This window comes from Ranitomeya imitator, chromosome 3, assembly GCF_032444005.1.
Source record: "Ranitomeya imitator isolate aRanImi1 chromosome 3, aRanImi1.pri, whole genome shotgun sequence".
NCBI lineage: Eukaryota > Metazoa > Chordata > Amphibia > Anura > Dendrobatidae > Ranitomeya > Ranitomeya imitator.
Window position 1 is genome coordinate 476,066,887 of NC_091284.1, and position 16,660 is coordinate 476,083,546.

The following is a 16,660-nucleotide window of genomic DNA, read 5'->3' on the forward strand; positions in this document are numbered from 1 at the left end:
GGGGTCATTATTGTCGCAAGGCATCGCTGGGAACGGGAGTTGCCGGGAGCATCGCAAGGGCCACCGGAAGGTGATACAATCACGATTTTTTTTAAAATTATTTTTAACATTATATCTTTTTACTATTGATGCTGCATAGGCAGCATGAATAGTAAAAAGTTGGTCACACTTGTTAAACACTATGTTTGACAAGTATGATTAACCTGTCAATAATTTTTCCACGCAATGCTACAAATCGCTTGGAAAACGCTAGCATTCTGCAAGCTAATTACACTTGCAAAACGCTAGTGTTTAGCGGGAATATGTATGCCAATTCCGCATGCGTATTTCTTGCAGCAGGGAGTTGCGGAATTGCCGCGGAAATTGCCTCGGCACATAGCCTAATGAGGCAAATGGAGGCACTGTGGACTCTGTCTGGCCTGTGATCGGCGGTGTCTGTCTTTTTAGGTGTGCATAAAATCATGGTCTGCCACAGTTTTGTGCACTTCTGAAAAGAAGGACAACGCTGAATAGAGGCTAAATGGGGTCTAGAGTAACTCTGCTGCCTCAGTATAGTGAATAGCTCTTTCGGGGTTTTCATCTGAATCGCGTCACTACCAGAGCACAAGATATATGTGATCCCAAACATATCTGTTCAAGGAAATATAGGGGGCTTCCACGTTACTGGTAGCACAAGAGCTCTGGAAAAGTGCTATGACTCCTTGCCTCCTGTGAAGAATATTGAAGATATAATTCCATGTCAATCATCTGTATCCTATTTAGCATCTGATTATAAAAACCCTTTCAGCATGTTCTGTGGAACATGACACCTCTTTAGGCACATCACTGCCTCTCCAAACACGACACGGCATCTGCTCAAGATTCCAGCAAATTTTGCATTCAAAAATTCAAATGGCGCTCTTTACTTTCCGAGCCCTGTTTTGTGCCCAAATAGTAGTTTTCGGTGTGCTCATAAGAAATTTCACAACATTTTTTTCTCCTGCTACCATTGTGAAAGTAAAAAAACTGGGTTTCAAATAAAAGTTTTGTCAAAAATAAGCCAAATGTTCATTTTTTCCTTCCACGTTGCGTCAGTTCCTGTAAAGCAACTGAAGGGTTAATAAACTTCTTCAATGTGGTTTTGAGCACCTTAAAGGGTGCAGTTTTTAGAATGATGTCACTTTTGGGTATTTTCTGTCATATATACCCCTCAAAGTCACTTCAAGTGTGATGTGATCCCTAAACAAAATGACTTTGTAAATTTTGTTGGAAAAATGACAAATTGTTGGTCAACTTTTAAAACAAAAAAAATATGTTTCAAAAATTGTGCCAATGTAAAGTAGGAATGTGGGAAATGTAACTTATTAACTATTTTGAGTGACATAACTCTTTGATTTAAGGGCATAACAACTAAAAGTTTGAAAATTGCTACATTTTCAAAATTTTTGCCAAATTTCCAATAGTTTCACAAGTAAACGCAAGCTATACAAAACAAATGTTACCACTATCAAGAACTACAATAAGTCACGAGTAGTGTTGAGCCACCTTCCTAGTGTTCGGGTTCGGTTTAGTTCGGTTCGTCGAATAGGGAGGTGTTCGCCGAACTGTTCGTCGAACGTTCGACAAACACCGTCGAACCCCATTGAAACAAATGGCAAGCAAACACAAACACATGGAAAACACATAGAAAACACCTTAAAAGGTGTTCAAAATCTGACAAACTGCTCAGAAGACACAACAAACACATGGAAAAGTCACAACTACATATAGTCATGCGAAAAGAAAAGAGGTGGAGGAGTAAAAGGAGGAGGAGACACAGATATAGGCATGTCATGCCCTTCTAAAATCAAGAAAGGCTGGAGTAAAAATCGAAACTCACTCTACCAACACCCAGACGTCTTGACAAAAAAAATTAAAAAAGAAATATCTTTAGGTAGAATGGCGCGGGTCCATTCAGAACACTTTCCTTAGAAAACGTAGTGGTACCCCCGCTGGGAGTTGTGCCAAAAAATGAACCCAATACATTCAGACTAATCCACCATTTGTCATATCCAAGGGGAAGGTCAGTAAACGACAACATCGACGCAGAACCAAGTACAGTACTATGTACTGTACCTCCTTTGACGAGGCAATCAGGTGGGTCAAGAAGTTGGTAAGAGGCACCCTAATGGCCAAAACAGACATTGAGGGGGCGTTGTGGTTACTACCTGTGCCTCCGAATAGTGTCCTCCCATTGGGCTGCTTCTGTGAAGGAGCATACTACATAGATCGCTGTTTGCCCATGGGATGCTCCATATACTGCTCACTATTTGAGGCGTTTAGTTGCTTCCTCGAATGTGTCATCATGGACGTTTGTAAGGCGGCACATATTATCCATTACCTCGACAACTTCTTATGCCTGGACCCAAAAGATTTGCCACAGTGTGAAAACACGCGATAGTCTAGCTATGAGAAGGAGAGAGCTGGAGGAAGAGTGGACACCCCAGAGCTGAGGGGTTACATTGAGAAAGAAAGAAGGTGGTGTAGCTTGCTTCATGGGTGAGGTACGCTGCTGAGTAGCACTAAATTCTACTAGGCCCAAAAGGATTTCCTGTGCTAGATGCCATTACAAAATAGTAGTTAGGTAAACAGGCGGTGTAGCTTGCTTCATGGGTGAGGTACGCTGCTGAGTAGCACTAAATTCTACTAGGCCCAAAAGGATTTCCTGTGCTAGATGCTGTTACAAAATAGTAGTTGGGTAAACAGGCGGTGTAGCTTGCTTCATGGGTGGGGTACGCTGCTGAGTAGCACCAAATTCTACAAGGCCCAAAAGGATTTCCTTGGCTAGATGCCGTTAAAAAATAGTACTTAGGTAAGCAGGCGGTGTAGCTTGCTTCATGGGTGGGGTACGCTGCTGAGTAGCACCAAATTCTACAAGGCCCAAAAGGATTTCCTGGGCTAGATGCCGTTACAAAATAGTAGTTAGGTAAACAGGCGGTGTAGCTTGCTTCATGGGTGGGTACGCTGCTGAGAAGCACTAAATTCTACTAGGCCCAAAAGGATATCCTGGGCCAGATGCCGTTAAAAATAGTACTTAGGTAAACAGGCGGTGGGTGGCCGGGCTACTCTGCTGACTAGCAGACACTGAAGCTTTGGAGCAGACCTCTGAATCCCAGGCCATAGTATGAGTAAACAACTCTCCAGACGACCCCACCCACCTGGAATTGACGATGGCAACGTCATGTAAAACTCAGCAAGGGGACTAAATAAAGAGTCTCCATTTTTTCCCAAGAATCGGCCACAGACACCACTTAAGTTGGCTGTTCGTCAGACTTCTTGTCTCCTGTGGCCTTGCAAAGGACGGTCTAAAAAAAATCTTGAAACGATTGGAAAAAATTGCTGTTACCACCAGATACGATGTTACTGTTACGGTTTGAGTGATGACTCGATAGTCCCACAGTTGGCAAGTTAGAACTCACGAGATTCACTTCGTGCACCACTGGTGTTTTGTGGAAAAGCAGATATTAGATTCTGTAACAGTCTCTGCTGATACTCCTCAGCAGAGACTGTTACAGAATCTAACATCTGCTTTTCCACAAAACACCAGTTCACTTCGTGCACCACTGGTGTTTTGTGGAAAAGCAGATGTCAGATTCTGTAACAGTCTCTGCTGATACTCCTGCATGCGTGAATCCCTTTCTATGGCAGGAATTATTTTGACAAATTTGCTTTTGTACTGGGGATCTAAAAGTGTGGCAACCCAGTAGTCGGCATTACTTCGGATTCTGACAATCCGAGGGTCATGTTGCAGGTAGTGCAGCAAGAAGGCACTCGTGTGTCTTGCGCATTCAGGAGGACCAAGTCCTTGATGTCTTGGTGGTGACGAAGTGAGAATCATGCTTCAATCGTCTGCCCTCTCCACCCAACCTCGCACAACAGAAATTTGATCAAGGTCTTCCTCAACTGATGACTCTTCCATGCCCAGCGCCAGTTTGTCCTCCACTTCTTCCTCGCCTCCTGCACCTTCCTCAACAGTTTGGCTGCTACCATGCACCCTCGGTAATCCCTCTCCCCCAGCTTCCAATGCCAGCCGCCTTGGTGCTGCCAACCTTCTTGACCTTGGAGATATGATCCCTTCCGCATACGACTCCTCCTGTTCCTCCTCCTCCTCCTCCTCTTGTTCCACCACCTGACTCCGAACACTGTGTAAGGTGTGCTGCTCTCACAGATAACACACCAGACCATCCCTTTTACTCTCTCCATGTTTCCATCCCATCAGGAGATTATATCTCTGCTCGTCATTCCTGAGGGAATTGATGAGGTTCTGTTGGGGATACCTTGGCTACGGTACCACTCTCCTCATATCGAGTGGTCCTCAGGCAGAATTCTGGGATGGGGTGAATCTTGTGGGGGTAGGTGTCAGAGGGAGTGCATTCAGGTTGCTACTACAGAGGTACCCGCAGATCTATCCTCTCTCCCCAAGCAGTACTGGTCTTATGCAGACGTGTTCTCCAAAAAGGCGGCGGAGACCCTTCCGCCACATCACCCCTATGACTGTCCTATTGATCTCTTGCCTGGTGCTGAGCCTCCCCGAGGTCGAGTCTATCCATTATCTCTCCCGGAGATGGAGGCAATATCTCAGTACATTCAAGAGAATCTGGCAAGAGGGTTCATCAGGAAGTCAGTGTCACCTGCTGGGCTGGGTTCTTCTTCGTGCAGAAGAAGAATGGAGAACTGCGTCCATGCATAGACTACAGGGGTCTTAACGCCATCATCATTAAGAATAAGTATCCTTTGCCCTTGATATCTGAGCTCTTCGATAGGCTTCGGGGAGCAAGGGTATTTACTAAATTAGATCTGCGGGGTGCTTACAACCTGATTCACATCCGTGAGGGGGACCAATGGACGACGGCTTTTAACACCAGGGATGGGCACTATGAATATCTGGTGATGCCCTTCGGGCTCTGTAATGCCCCAGCCATTTTCCAAGACTTTGTGAACGACATCTTCCAGGATATGCTCTCCACCTCGGTCATAGTCTAACTGGATGATATTCTCATCTACTCTCCAGATATTGACTCCCACCGGAGAGATGTTTGCAAAGTCTTCGATTTTCTAAGGCAAACTCCCTCTATGCCAAGTTGGAGAAGTGTATGTTCGAGCAGGAGTCCTTACCTTTCCTAGGCTTTATCATCTCCGCCCAGGGATTGGCTATGGATCCTGCCAAACTACAGGCTGTGAAGGACTGGCAGGAACCCCATTCTCTTAAAGCGGTGCAGCGCTTTATGGGGTTCATTAATTATTATCGCCAGTTCATTCCGCACTTTTCAACTTTTGTAGCTCCCTTGGTTGCCCTCACCAAGAAGGGGGCAAATCCCAAATTGTGGTCTGAGGAGGTCTCCAAGGCCTTTAACTCCATAAAGTCACACCTCGCTAGCGCTCCCATCCTACATCGCCACAATGTAGATAATCCATTTATCATGGAGGTGGATGCCTCATCTGTTGGTGCTGGAGCAGTCCTCTTCCAAAAGGATGCTCAAGGTCGGAAGCATCCTTGCTTCTTCTTTTCTAAGACCGTCTCACCAGCAGAGAGGAATTATTCCATCGGGGACAGGGCTAGCTATGAAGTTGGCTTTCTCGGAGTGGAGACATCTCTTGGAGGGAGCTCGTTTTCCCTTCCAAGTCTTCACAGATCATAAAAATTTGGTGCACCTGCAGACAGCTCAGCGGTTAAATTCTCGCTAGGCCAGAAGGTCCTTGTTCTTCTCCCGGTTTCATTTCACCCTCCATTTTCTTTCCGGGGAGAAGAACATTCATGCCGACGCTCTCTCTCGCTCCGTTGTGTCATCTGTGGAGGAGGAAGAGGAGCCTCGTCTTATTGTCCCCACTGAGAGCCTGAGAACTGTGGCTCCGGTTTCGCTAGTCTGTGCCTCCGGGCAAGACTTTTGTACCATCCAGTTTGCGACCGGAGGTTCTCTCTTGGGCACACGCGTCCAGGGTGGGTGGACATTTTGGTTCCAAAAGGACATCTGAGTTACTGGCGAGGACATACTGGTGGCCGCATATAGCTCGTGATGTCGCAGACTATGTTCGGGCGTGTGTCTCTTGCGCCAAGAACAAGTTCCCTCGGCAACGGCCAGCTGGGTTGCTTTACCCTCTGCCGGTGGCAGACAGGCCCTGGGAGATGGTCGGGATGGACTTTGTGGTGGGCTTACCCAAGTCTCGTAGCTGCACCATTATCTGGGTGATCACCGACCATTTTTCCAAAATGGTTCATTTGGTGCCTCTTCCACGGCTACCTTCTGCACGGGCTCTGGCAGCCTCTTTCATCAAGCATATCTTTCGCTTACACGGTATGCCGGACAAGATTGTCAGTGACTAGGGTCCCCACTTTGCATCTCGATTCTGGAGGGAGCTTTGTCGTCTACTCAGTATTGAGTTAAATCTCTCCTCGGCTTATCATCCCGAGACGAATGGGTTGGTAGAGAGGGCCAATCAGACTCTGGTCACTTATTTACGACATTTTGTTTCTGCCAGGCAGGATGACTGGGCATCCTTGTTACCGTGGGCAGAGTTTGCCCTTAATAACGCTGTAGCCGACTCCACCAGTCAGACTCCTTTCCTCCTTAATTACGGCCAGCATGCGTGGGTTCCTGTGCCTATGCCGTGTACTCTGCTGACTCCAGGGTGGCAGACTGGGCAGTGGAGGCACGAGACATTTGGGACCAAACTCAGGATGCCACCCGGGCCTCCAAGGAGAGGATGACATCCTCCGCCGATGCACATCGGCGCCCTGCCCCAACCTTTGCTCCTGGCGACTTAGTGTGGCTCTCCGCTCGTAACATCAGGCTGCGTGTTGAGTCCACTAAGTTTGCTCCTCGCTACTTGGGTCCCTTCAAGGTCTTCGAACAGGTTAATCCTGTGGTCTACCGTCTAGCCCTTCCTCCATGCCTAGGTATCACCGACACCTTTCATGTGTCTCTCCTTAAGCCCGTATACATGTCCCGGTGTTCTGAGTCATCTGCCGGGACATCGGGTTCGTCTACGGACGATTATGAGGTGAACGCTATTTTGGGGTGCAAGGTGGTTCGTGGCAAAAAAATTTATTTGGTGGACTGGAAGGGTTACAGTCCTGAGGATTGGTCCTGGGAGCCTGCTGAGCACATTCGGGCTCCACAGCTCATTGCTGCCTTCGAACGTAGCGAGGCCCAAGGAGGGGGGCCCTAATGTTAGGGGTCGAGATCCCGCCTCTGCACAGGGGGAATCTCGGGCCATCTCCTCTGTGGTCTCCTATTCTTCTCCTGCCGGAGTGGAGCCTGCGGAGATGTCGGTCCCAGCGTCTCGCTCAGTCTGACTCTGTACAAAGAGTTACTGCTGCTTTTCCTGCTTCTGCCATTGGAGTCAGTGCTGAGCAGCTGCGAGCAGACGCTTCTGGGACTAAGTCCTGCTTTTCTCGTTCTGAGCATGCCCAGAGTAAGATTTCTCAGTGGAGATCAAGGGTCACATGATCAGATACTGCAGCTAAGGCCGTTGGTCCTTCAGGAAGGTTTGCTAGCCGCCGTTTGCTAACAGCACGTTCTCCTGCACGGTGGACCCCGGGCTGCGAACGCACCAATAATAATAAAAACATCTATATTTACTCGGTGTGTTCCACTAGCCCTAACAGTCAGTCAGTCCTAAAAATTGGGCAAACTTTGATAGTGTCCCCAAGTGCAGTGGCAAAAACCATCAAGCACTACAAAGAAACTGGCTCACATGAGGACCGCCCCAGGAAAGGAAGACCAAGAGTCACCTCTGCTTCTGAGGATAAGTTTATCCGAGTCAACAGCCTCAGAAAAATCGCAGCTTAACAGCATCTCAGATTAGAGACCAGGTCAATGCCAAACAGAGTTCTAGCAGCAGACACATCTCTACAACAACTGTTAAGAGGAGACTTTGTGCAGCAGGCCTTCATGGTAAAATAGCTGCTAGGAAACCACTGCTAAGGACAGGCAACAAGCAGAAGAGACTTGTTTAAGCTAAAGAACACAAGGAATGGACATTAGACCTGTGGAAATCTGTGCTTTGGTCTGATGAGTCCAAATTTGAGATCTTTGGTTCCAACCACTGTTTCTGTGCGAGGCAGAAAAGGTGAACGGATCTACTCTACATGCCTGGTTCCCACCGTGAAGCATGGATGAGGAGGTGTGATGGTGTGGGGGTGCTTTGCTGGTGACACTGTTGGGGATTTATTCAAAATTGAATGCATACTGAACAGAATGGCTACCACAGCCTCTTGCAGAAGCATGCTATTCCATTCGGTTTGCGTTTAGTTGGACCATCATTTATTTTTCAACAGAACAATGACCCCAAACACATCTCCAGGCTATGTAAGGGCTATTTGACCAAGTAGGAGAGTGATGGGGTGCTACGCCAGATGACCTGGCCTCCATAGTCACCAGACCTAACCCAATCGAGATGGTTTGGGGTGAGCTGGACCGCAGAGTGAAGGCAAAAGGGCCAACAAGTGTTAAGCATCTCTGGGAACTCCTTAAAGATTGTTGGAAGACCATTCCCGGTGACTACCTCTTGAAGCTCATCAAGAGAATACCAAGAGTGTGCAAAGCAGTCATCAAAACAAAAGGTGGATACAGTAAAATAACCTAGAATATAAGACATATTTTCAGTTGTTTCACACTTTTTTGTTAAGTATATAATTCAACATGTGTTAATTCATAGTTTTGATGCCTTCAGTGTGAGTGTCCAATTTTCAAATACAGAAAAATCTTTAAATGAGAAAGTGTGTCCAAACTTTTGGTCTGTACTATATATATATATATATATATATATATATATATATATATATATATATACACACACATATATATATATTTATATTTACTTTTCTTTATTTTCTTTACTTTTTTTTCTTTTTTTCTTTTAGTCCACATAAGAAACTTAAACTGGCAGACTTGCAGTACTGGAAATATGCGACAAATGATGGTCTCCTATGGACGCTGAGGCTGGGCTGCACAGAAGAACCAATATGTCAGAGTGGGTCCTACTCGCTGCCATGGCAGCCCATTGACACCCTGTGAACATGTTGTTGGGGTCCAATGGGCAACCTGTAGAAACACAGAGTACAGCAATACTGCGCTATTCACCTACAAAGCTGGCTGGCTGTAGATACTAATTTCTTCCTTTGTCACTGGTCTCACCTTAAAGCTAGATACTCTCATAAAGAAAGAAGTTACTATAACATACTAGGGGTTTAATTTACACATGAAAAGTTTTTATTTGATTTTGCAAATATAAAATTTTGTGAAAAAAAGAAAATTGCTTCAAGTTGTTATTACAGCCTTAATGGGGTCACTAATTCCTATAAGAGCAATGCCTGTCTGCAAAGTGTAGAGAAAAAAAGCATGTCTTGCATTCAGTTGCTATATATAATTTGAGGCTTTAATCAGAATCCATCGAAAATCTATCACAGACATAGGTTATGGCTCCTCATTCATAGCATCTGTTTCATCCGTCTGCAAAGTGTGATATTTTTTACTCTGTCATTTCCAGACTACACAACTTAGAGGAAACAGCATATGGCTCCAACAAAAAAATAATATTAAAGTTAGTCTACAAAACATTGTGAAATAATGACTACCATTAGATATACTGTATATAAAGATATAATGTATGTAAACCTCTTAAAAACTGAAATTGCAACACCAAGAAGGTCGTAGAATTATGGAAATTACAGGATCGCTGGACATTTTACTGATATGCAAATGATTAAAAAATAGAAACAAAATGTTCAAAACATCTTGATTTATATAGTGTATAAGTACTAGGTGCAGAAATACAGGCACTTACATAACTTGCCATCATAGCCACAGCAAATAGAAGACTCCAGGAACAGTGACGAAGACTCACCAATGTACCTGGGGTAGGTAAGATCAGCGTTCTTGTTTTTTTAAATCAAACTGCCGCAGGGACAGAGCAGGGGTAAGCACAGCCCCTGAAACTAGCGTCACTGATGACGCTTCATTTCATGTAAGGGACAGGGGCTACGGCAGTTACTACAGCCTCTGCTCCTGATGATGCTTCATTTTAGTATACCAGCATGTACTGGGGATACTTAAAGGAATCATCATCAGACTGGATGTATAAAAAAATACAATAGCTGTTAGACAATGTAGTTAGGGAATTGTAGGGAACTTTTAAAGCATGTACAGTTAGGGCCAGAAATATTTGGACAGTGACACAAGTTTTGTTATTTTAGCTGTTTACAAAAACATGTTCAGAAATACAATTATATATATAATATGGGCTGAAAGTGCACACTCCCAGCTGCAATATGATAGTTTCCACATCCAAATCGGAGAAAGGGTTTAGGAATCATAGCTCTGTAATGCATAGCGTCCTCTTTTTCAAGGGACCAAAAGTAATTGGACAATGGACTCTAAGGGCTGCAATTAACTCTGAAGGCGTCTCCCTCGTTAACCTGTAATCAATGAAGTAGTTAAAAGGTCAGGGGTGGATTCCAGGTGTGTGGTTTTGCATTTGGAAGCTGTTGCTGTGAGCAGACAACATGCGGTCAAAGGAACTCTCAATTGAGGTGAAGCAGAACATCCTGAGGCTGAAAAAAAAGAAAAAATCCATCAGAGAGATAGCAGACATGCTTGGAGTAGCAAAATCAACAGTTGGGTACATTCTGAGAAAAAAGGAATTGACTGGTGAGCTTGGGAACTCAAAAAGGCCTGGGCGTCCACGGATGACAACAGTGGTGGATGATCGCCGCGTACTTAATTTGGTGAAGAAGAACCCGTTCACAACATCAACTGAAGTCCAGAACACTCTCAGTGAAGTAGGTGTATCTGTCTCTAAGTCAACAGTAAAGAGAAGACTCCATGACAGTAAATACAAAGGGTTCACATCTAGATGCAAACCATTCATCAATACCAAAAATAGACAGGCCAGAGTTAAATTTGCAGAAAAACACCTCAAGAAGCCAGCTCAGTTCTGGAAAAGTATTCTATGGACAGATGAGACAAAGATCAACCTGTACCAGAATGATGGGAAGAAAAAAGTTTGGAGAAGAAAGGGAACGGCACATGATCCAAGGCACACCACATCCTCTGTAAAACATGGTGGAGGCAACGTGATGGCATGGGCATGCATGGCTTTCAATAGCACTGGGTCACTTGTGTTTATTGATGACATAAGAGCAGACAAGAGTAGCCGGATGAATTCTGAAGTGTACCGGGATATACTTTCAGCCCAGATTCAGCCAAATGCTGCAAAGTTGATTGGACGGCGCTTCATAGTACAGATGGACAATGACCCCAAGCATACATCCAAAGCTACCCAGGAGTTCATGAGTGCCAAAAAGTGGAACATTCTGCAATGGCCAAGTCAATCTCCAGATCTATTTCAAAAAACCTGATCTGCACATCCAAACATAGACACAGTGTGAACAGGTGCTGAACCCAGAGTCGCCAACTCGTATATATTTAAGTAAATAGGGCAGCACACTGCAGCGCCAAAACATGCAAACTTGAAAACACAAAATTTGAACTGCATTACTGCACTGAAAATATGAAAAATGAGAGCTTTTAGCGCATAAAAATGGCCAATTTTATGTGTACCTCGTAGCCACGATAAGGCATCTCTCTTATACGAGGCCCTACGCTTGACCTACCTCTCTGAGAATAAACGTCTCCATCTGAATGGGTACATGTGAAACCTCTCCTTGGACTCAAATTCTCTCTCACTGTGGAGGGGTATTGGACCTATTATAATTAAAACACCTGAAGCTAGGAGGCGGGGAGTGCACGATCAGAAGGCTAGAGAATACATTTCAAAAAACCTGATCTGCACATCCAAACATAGACACAGTGTGAACAGGTGCTGAACCCAGAGTCGCCAACTCGTATATATTTAAGTAAATAGGGCAGCACACTGCAGCGCCAAAACATGCAAACTTGAAAACACAAAATTTGAACTGCATTACTGCACTGAAAATATGAAAAATGAGAGCTTTTAGCGCATAAAAATGGCCAATTTTATGTGTACCTCGTAGCCACGATAAGGCATCTCTCTTATACGAGGCCCTACGCTTGACCTACCTCTCTGAGAATAAACGTCTCCATCTGAATGGGTACATGTGAAACCTCTCCTTGGACTCAAATTCTCTCTCACTGTGGAGGGGTATTGGACCTATTATAATTAAAACACCTGAAGCTAGGAGGCGGGGAGTGCACGATCAGAAGGCTAGAGAATACATTTCAAAAAACCTGATCTGCACATCCAAACATAGACACAGTGTGAACAGGTGCTGAACCCAGAGTCGCCAACTCGTATATATTTAAGTAAATAGGGCAGCACACTGCAGCGCCAAAACATGCAAACTTGAAAACACAAAATTTGAACTGCATTACTGCACTGAAAATATGAAAAATGAGAGCTTTTAGCGCATAAAAATGGCCAATTTTATATGTACCTCGTAGCTACACTACGTGTTTTGGCGCTGCAGTGTGCTGCCCTATTTACTTAAATATATACGAGTTGGCGACTCTGGGTTCAGCACCTGTTCACACTGTGTCTATGTTTGGATGTGCAGATCAGGTTTTTTGAAATGTATTCTCTAGCCTTCTGATCGTGCACTCCCCGCCTCCTAGCTTCAGGTGTTTTAATTATAATAGGTCCAATACCCCTCCACAGTGAGAGAGAATTTGAGTCCAAGGAGAGGTTTCACATGTACCCATTCAGATGGAGACGTTTATTCTCAGAGAGGTAGGTCAAGCGTAGGGCCTCGTATAAGAGAGATGCCTTATCGTGGCTACGAGGTACACATAAAATTGGCCATTTTTATGCGCTAAAAGCTCTCATTTTTCATATTTTCAGTGCAGTAATGCAGTTCAAATTTTGTGTTTTCAAGTTTGCATGTTTTGGCGCTGCAGTGTGCTGCCCTATTTACTTAAATATATACGAGTTGGCGACTCTGGGTTCAGCACCTGTTCACACTGTGTCTATGTTTGGATGTGCAGATCAGGTTTTTTGAAATGTATTCTCTAGCCTTCTGATCGTGCACTCCCCGCCTCCTAGCTTCAGGTGTTTTAATTATAATAGGTCCAATACCCCTCCACAGTGAGAGAGAATTTGAGTCCAAGGAGAGGTTTCACATGTACCCATTCAGATGGAGACGTTTATTCTCAGAGAGGTAGGTCAAGCGTAGGGCCTCGTATAAGAGAGATGCCTTATCGTGGCTACGAGGTACACATAAAATTGGCCATTTTTATGCGCTAAAAGCTCTCATTTTTCATATTTTCAGTGCAGTAATGCAGTTCAAATTTTGTGTTTTCAAGTTTGCATGTTTTGGCGCTGCAGTGTGCTGCCCTATTTACTTAAATATATACGAGTTGGCGACTCTGGGTTCAGCACCTGTTCACACTGTGTCTATGTTTGGATGTGCAGATCAGGTTTTTTGAAATGTATTCTCTAGCCTTCTGATCGTGCACTCCCCGCCTCCTAGCTTCAGGTGTTTTAATTATAATAGGTCCAATACCCCTCCACAGTGAGAGAGAATTTGAGTCCAAGGAGAGGTTTCACATGTACCCATTCAGATGGAGACGTTTATTCTCAGAGAGGTAGGTCAAGCGTAGGGCCTCGTATAAGAGAGATGCCTTATCGTGGCTACGAGGTACACATAAAATTGGCCATTTTTATGCGCTAAAAGCTCTCATTTTTCATATTTTCAGTGCAGTAATGCAGTTCAAATTTTGTGTTTTCAAGTTTGCATGTTTTGGCGCTGCAGTGTGCTGCCCTATTTACTTAAATATATACGAGTTGGCGACTCTGGGTTCAGCACCTGTTCACACTGTGTCTATGTTTGGATGTGCAGATCAGGTTTTTTGAAATGTATTCTCTAGCCTTCTGATCGTGCACTCCCCGCCTCCTAGCTTCAGGTGTTTTAATTATAATAGGTCCAATACCCCTCCACAGTGAGAGAGAATTTGAGTCCAAGGAGAGGTTTCACATGTACCCATTCAGATGGAGACGTTTATTCTCAGAGAGGTAGGTCAAGCGTAGGGCCTCGTATAAGAGAGATGCCTTATCGTGGCTACGAGGTACACATAAAATTGGCCATTTTTATGCGCTAAAAGCTCTCATTTTTCATATTTTCAGTGCAGTAATGCAGTTCAAATTTTGTGTTTTCAAGTTTGCATGTTTTGGCGCTGCAGTGTGCTGCCCTATTTACTTAAATCTCCAGATCTAAACCCAATTGAGCATGTATTTCACTTGCTCAAATCCAGACTTAAGACGGAAAGACCCACAAACAAGCAAGACCTGAAGGCTGCGGCTGTAAAGGCCTGGCAAAGCATTTAGAAGGAGGAAACCCAGCGTTTGGTGATGTCCATGGGTTCCAGACTTAAGGCAGTGATTGCCTCCAAAGGATTTGCAACAAAATATTGAAAATAAAAATATTTTGTTTGGGTTATGTTTATTTGTCCAATTACTTTTGACCTCCTAAAATGTGGAGTGTTTGTAAAGAAATGTGTACAATTCCTACATTTTCTATCAGATATTTTTGTTCAACCCTTCAAATTAAACGTTACAATCTGCACTTGAATTCTGTTGTAGAGGTTTCATTTCAAATCCAATGTGGTGGCATGCAGAGCCCAACTCGCGAAAATTGTGTCACTGTCCAAATATTTCTGGCCCTAACTGTATATTAGAAAATAGCTTTGATTATGGGATTAAATAGATAGGGAGTTAGTAGCAAAATTAGTTTGCTTTCGGACAACCCCTCTAATTGTTTCTCTCGCTGACCCAGTCTGCATTATATGCAGACTCTTTATAACAGACTAATGAGCCCAGCAGCTTCTCCAGGGCTTAATATAAAAATCCATACTGGAGTGAATAGGAATGTCAGGCCCACTTGAACCCAATATTCATTTAGTTCTATAGTCCCAAAAAATAAAAAAGTACCTATTAATAACTTAGTGAACTAAGTTCTCTGAACAAACCGAGCCTATCTGTAATTTTCCTCTTCTCCTACTACACCTAGATGAGATGTAACTTACCTCCACTAGTGCTGCTGCTATGGGCTCATTTCTGCCATTACATATTTTAATACATTAAAGGCAAACAAAATATTAAAAATAATACATAAATAATAACACTTACGATATTTGTGCAGCATAATGCGTTGGACTTCTGGCCTTCAAACTGCCATGCTCTTTAAAAGAAAAAAAGATATGAGATAAGAATAGTTAGAATAAGCAAAACAGAGAAATGAAAATAAAATTTATGAAAATTGTGCAAAAAACAGTCAGGTAGTTGCCAACTCGGTCACTTATTGTTAAACCACTATTGCTAGATTTCCCCATAGTGACAGTAAACATATTCACATTTACTTAGAAAAAAGTCCAAAAAAAGTCACAATAAGCTGACTTCATTGCTCTATGTGAATTGTGTGGATTTTATGTTTGCTAGTTGTTAAACTACTAGACGACAGCATGACAGAACAAGTAGATTATGAGATGGTTTCCTTTCCTTTATTAGAAAAAAATGTAACATTGATTCTCTAATTAATAATACATAACGGCTCTGGCCTAACATGCTTTCTTCTCTTTTTTTTTGCCCCCAAGAGGTAAAGAGCCGTGAAGAATAATTTTGCCGTTATTTGATGCAACTTGATAAACATTAGTTGGTTGTTTTATTTTGTTTTCAATCAAATTCTAAAATCTATGCTCCTTTATGATACAAAATGAATCAGCACATAGTCCACATTGCATTTTAATGATCAAGTACGTGAAATTACTGCCCCAGTTATAAATCCAATTTTACAACAAGCTGAATTTGAAATTAGTCATTATATCAAAACAACATAAAGGGCCTTTATATTTACAGCTAAATTCCTGTTTTTACGTTACACATAAACAAAGTTTAAATTGGCCTTAAAATGTGAATGTCTTATGGATGGTGCTCTTATATCTCTCCTCACTTTTTAGTATCCACACATAATAAACTGTGACTTGAACTGAGGGAATTATAACTCATTCTACTCATTCTTCATTGCTGTTTACCAAAAGAAGTTTCTTACCAAAGTAAACTACGGTAATTGTTTTTTCTCAATCTATGTTTCACAGACTATACAAAGTGTTTTACAGATATTGTCTATATACAGTGGGGAAAATAAGTATTTAGTCAGCCACCAATTGTGCAAGTTCTCCCACTTAAAAAGATGAGAGAGGCCTGTAACTGACATCATTGATAGACCACAACTATGAGAGTCAAAATGAGAAACAAATCCAGAAAATCACCTTGTCTGATTTGACAAGATTTATTTTGCAAATTATGGTGGAAAATAAGTATTTGGTTATTAACTAAAGCTCATCTCAATATTTTGTTATATATCCTTTATTGGCAATGACAGAGGTCAAATGTTTTCTGTAAGTCTTCACAAGGTTGGCACACACTGTTGGTTGCATGTTGGGCCATTCCTTCATGCAGATCTCCTCTAGAGCAGTGATGTTTTGGGCCTGTTGCTGGGCAACACAGACTTTCAACTCCCTCGCTTTCAAGGCCACTCCAGGACCTTCATATACTTTTTACGAAGCCTCTCCTTCGTTGCCCTAGTGTGTGCTTGGGATCATTATCATGCAGAAAGACCCATCCACGTTTCATCTTCAATGCCCTTGCTGATGGAAGGAGTTTAACACTC

At 43.3% G+C, this 16,660-nt stretch overlaps 1 protein-coding gene across 2 annotated transcripts in view; it reads right to left on the bottom strand.

The window, feature by feature from the left end:
* The window catches only part of AFF3 (ALF transcription elongation factor 3), a 753,993-nt gene that overhangs the window by 264,455 nt on the left and 472,878 nt on the right, over window positions 1-16,660 (bottom strand). For both annotated transcript variants that reach the window (XM_069757526.1, XM_069757527.1), the window contains exon 5: window positions 15,121-15,172. In XM_069757526.1, the coding sequence (XP_069613627.1) occupies window positions 15,121-15,172 (52 nt within the window). The remainder of the gene's footprint in view (window positions 1-15,120; window positions 15,173-16,660) is intronic.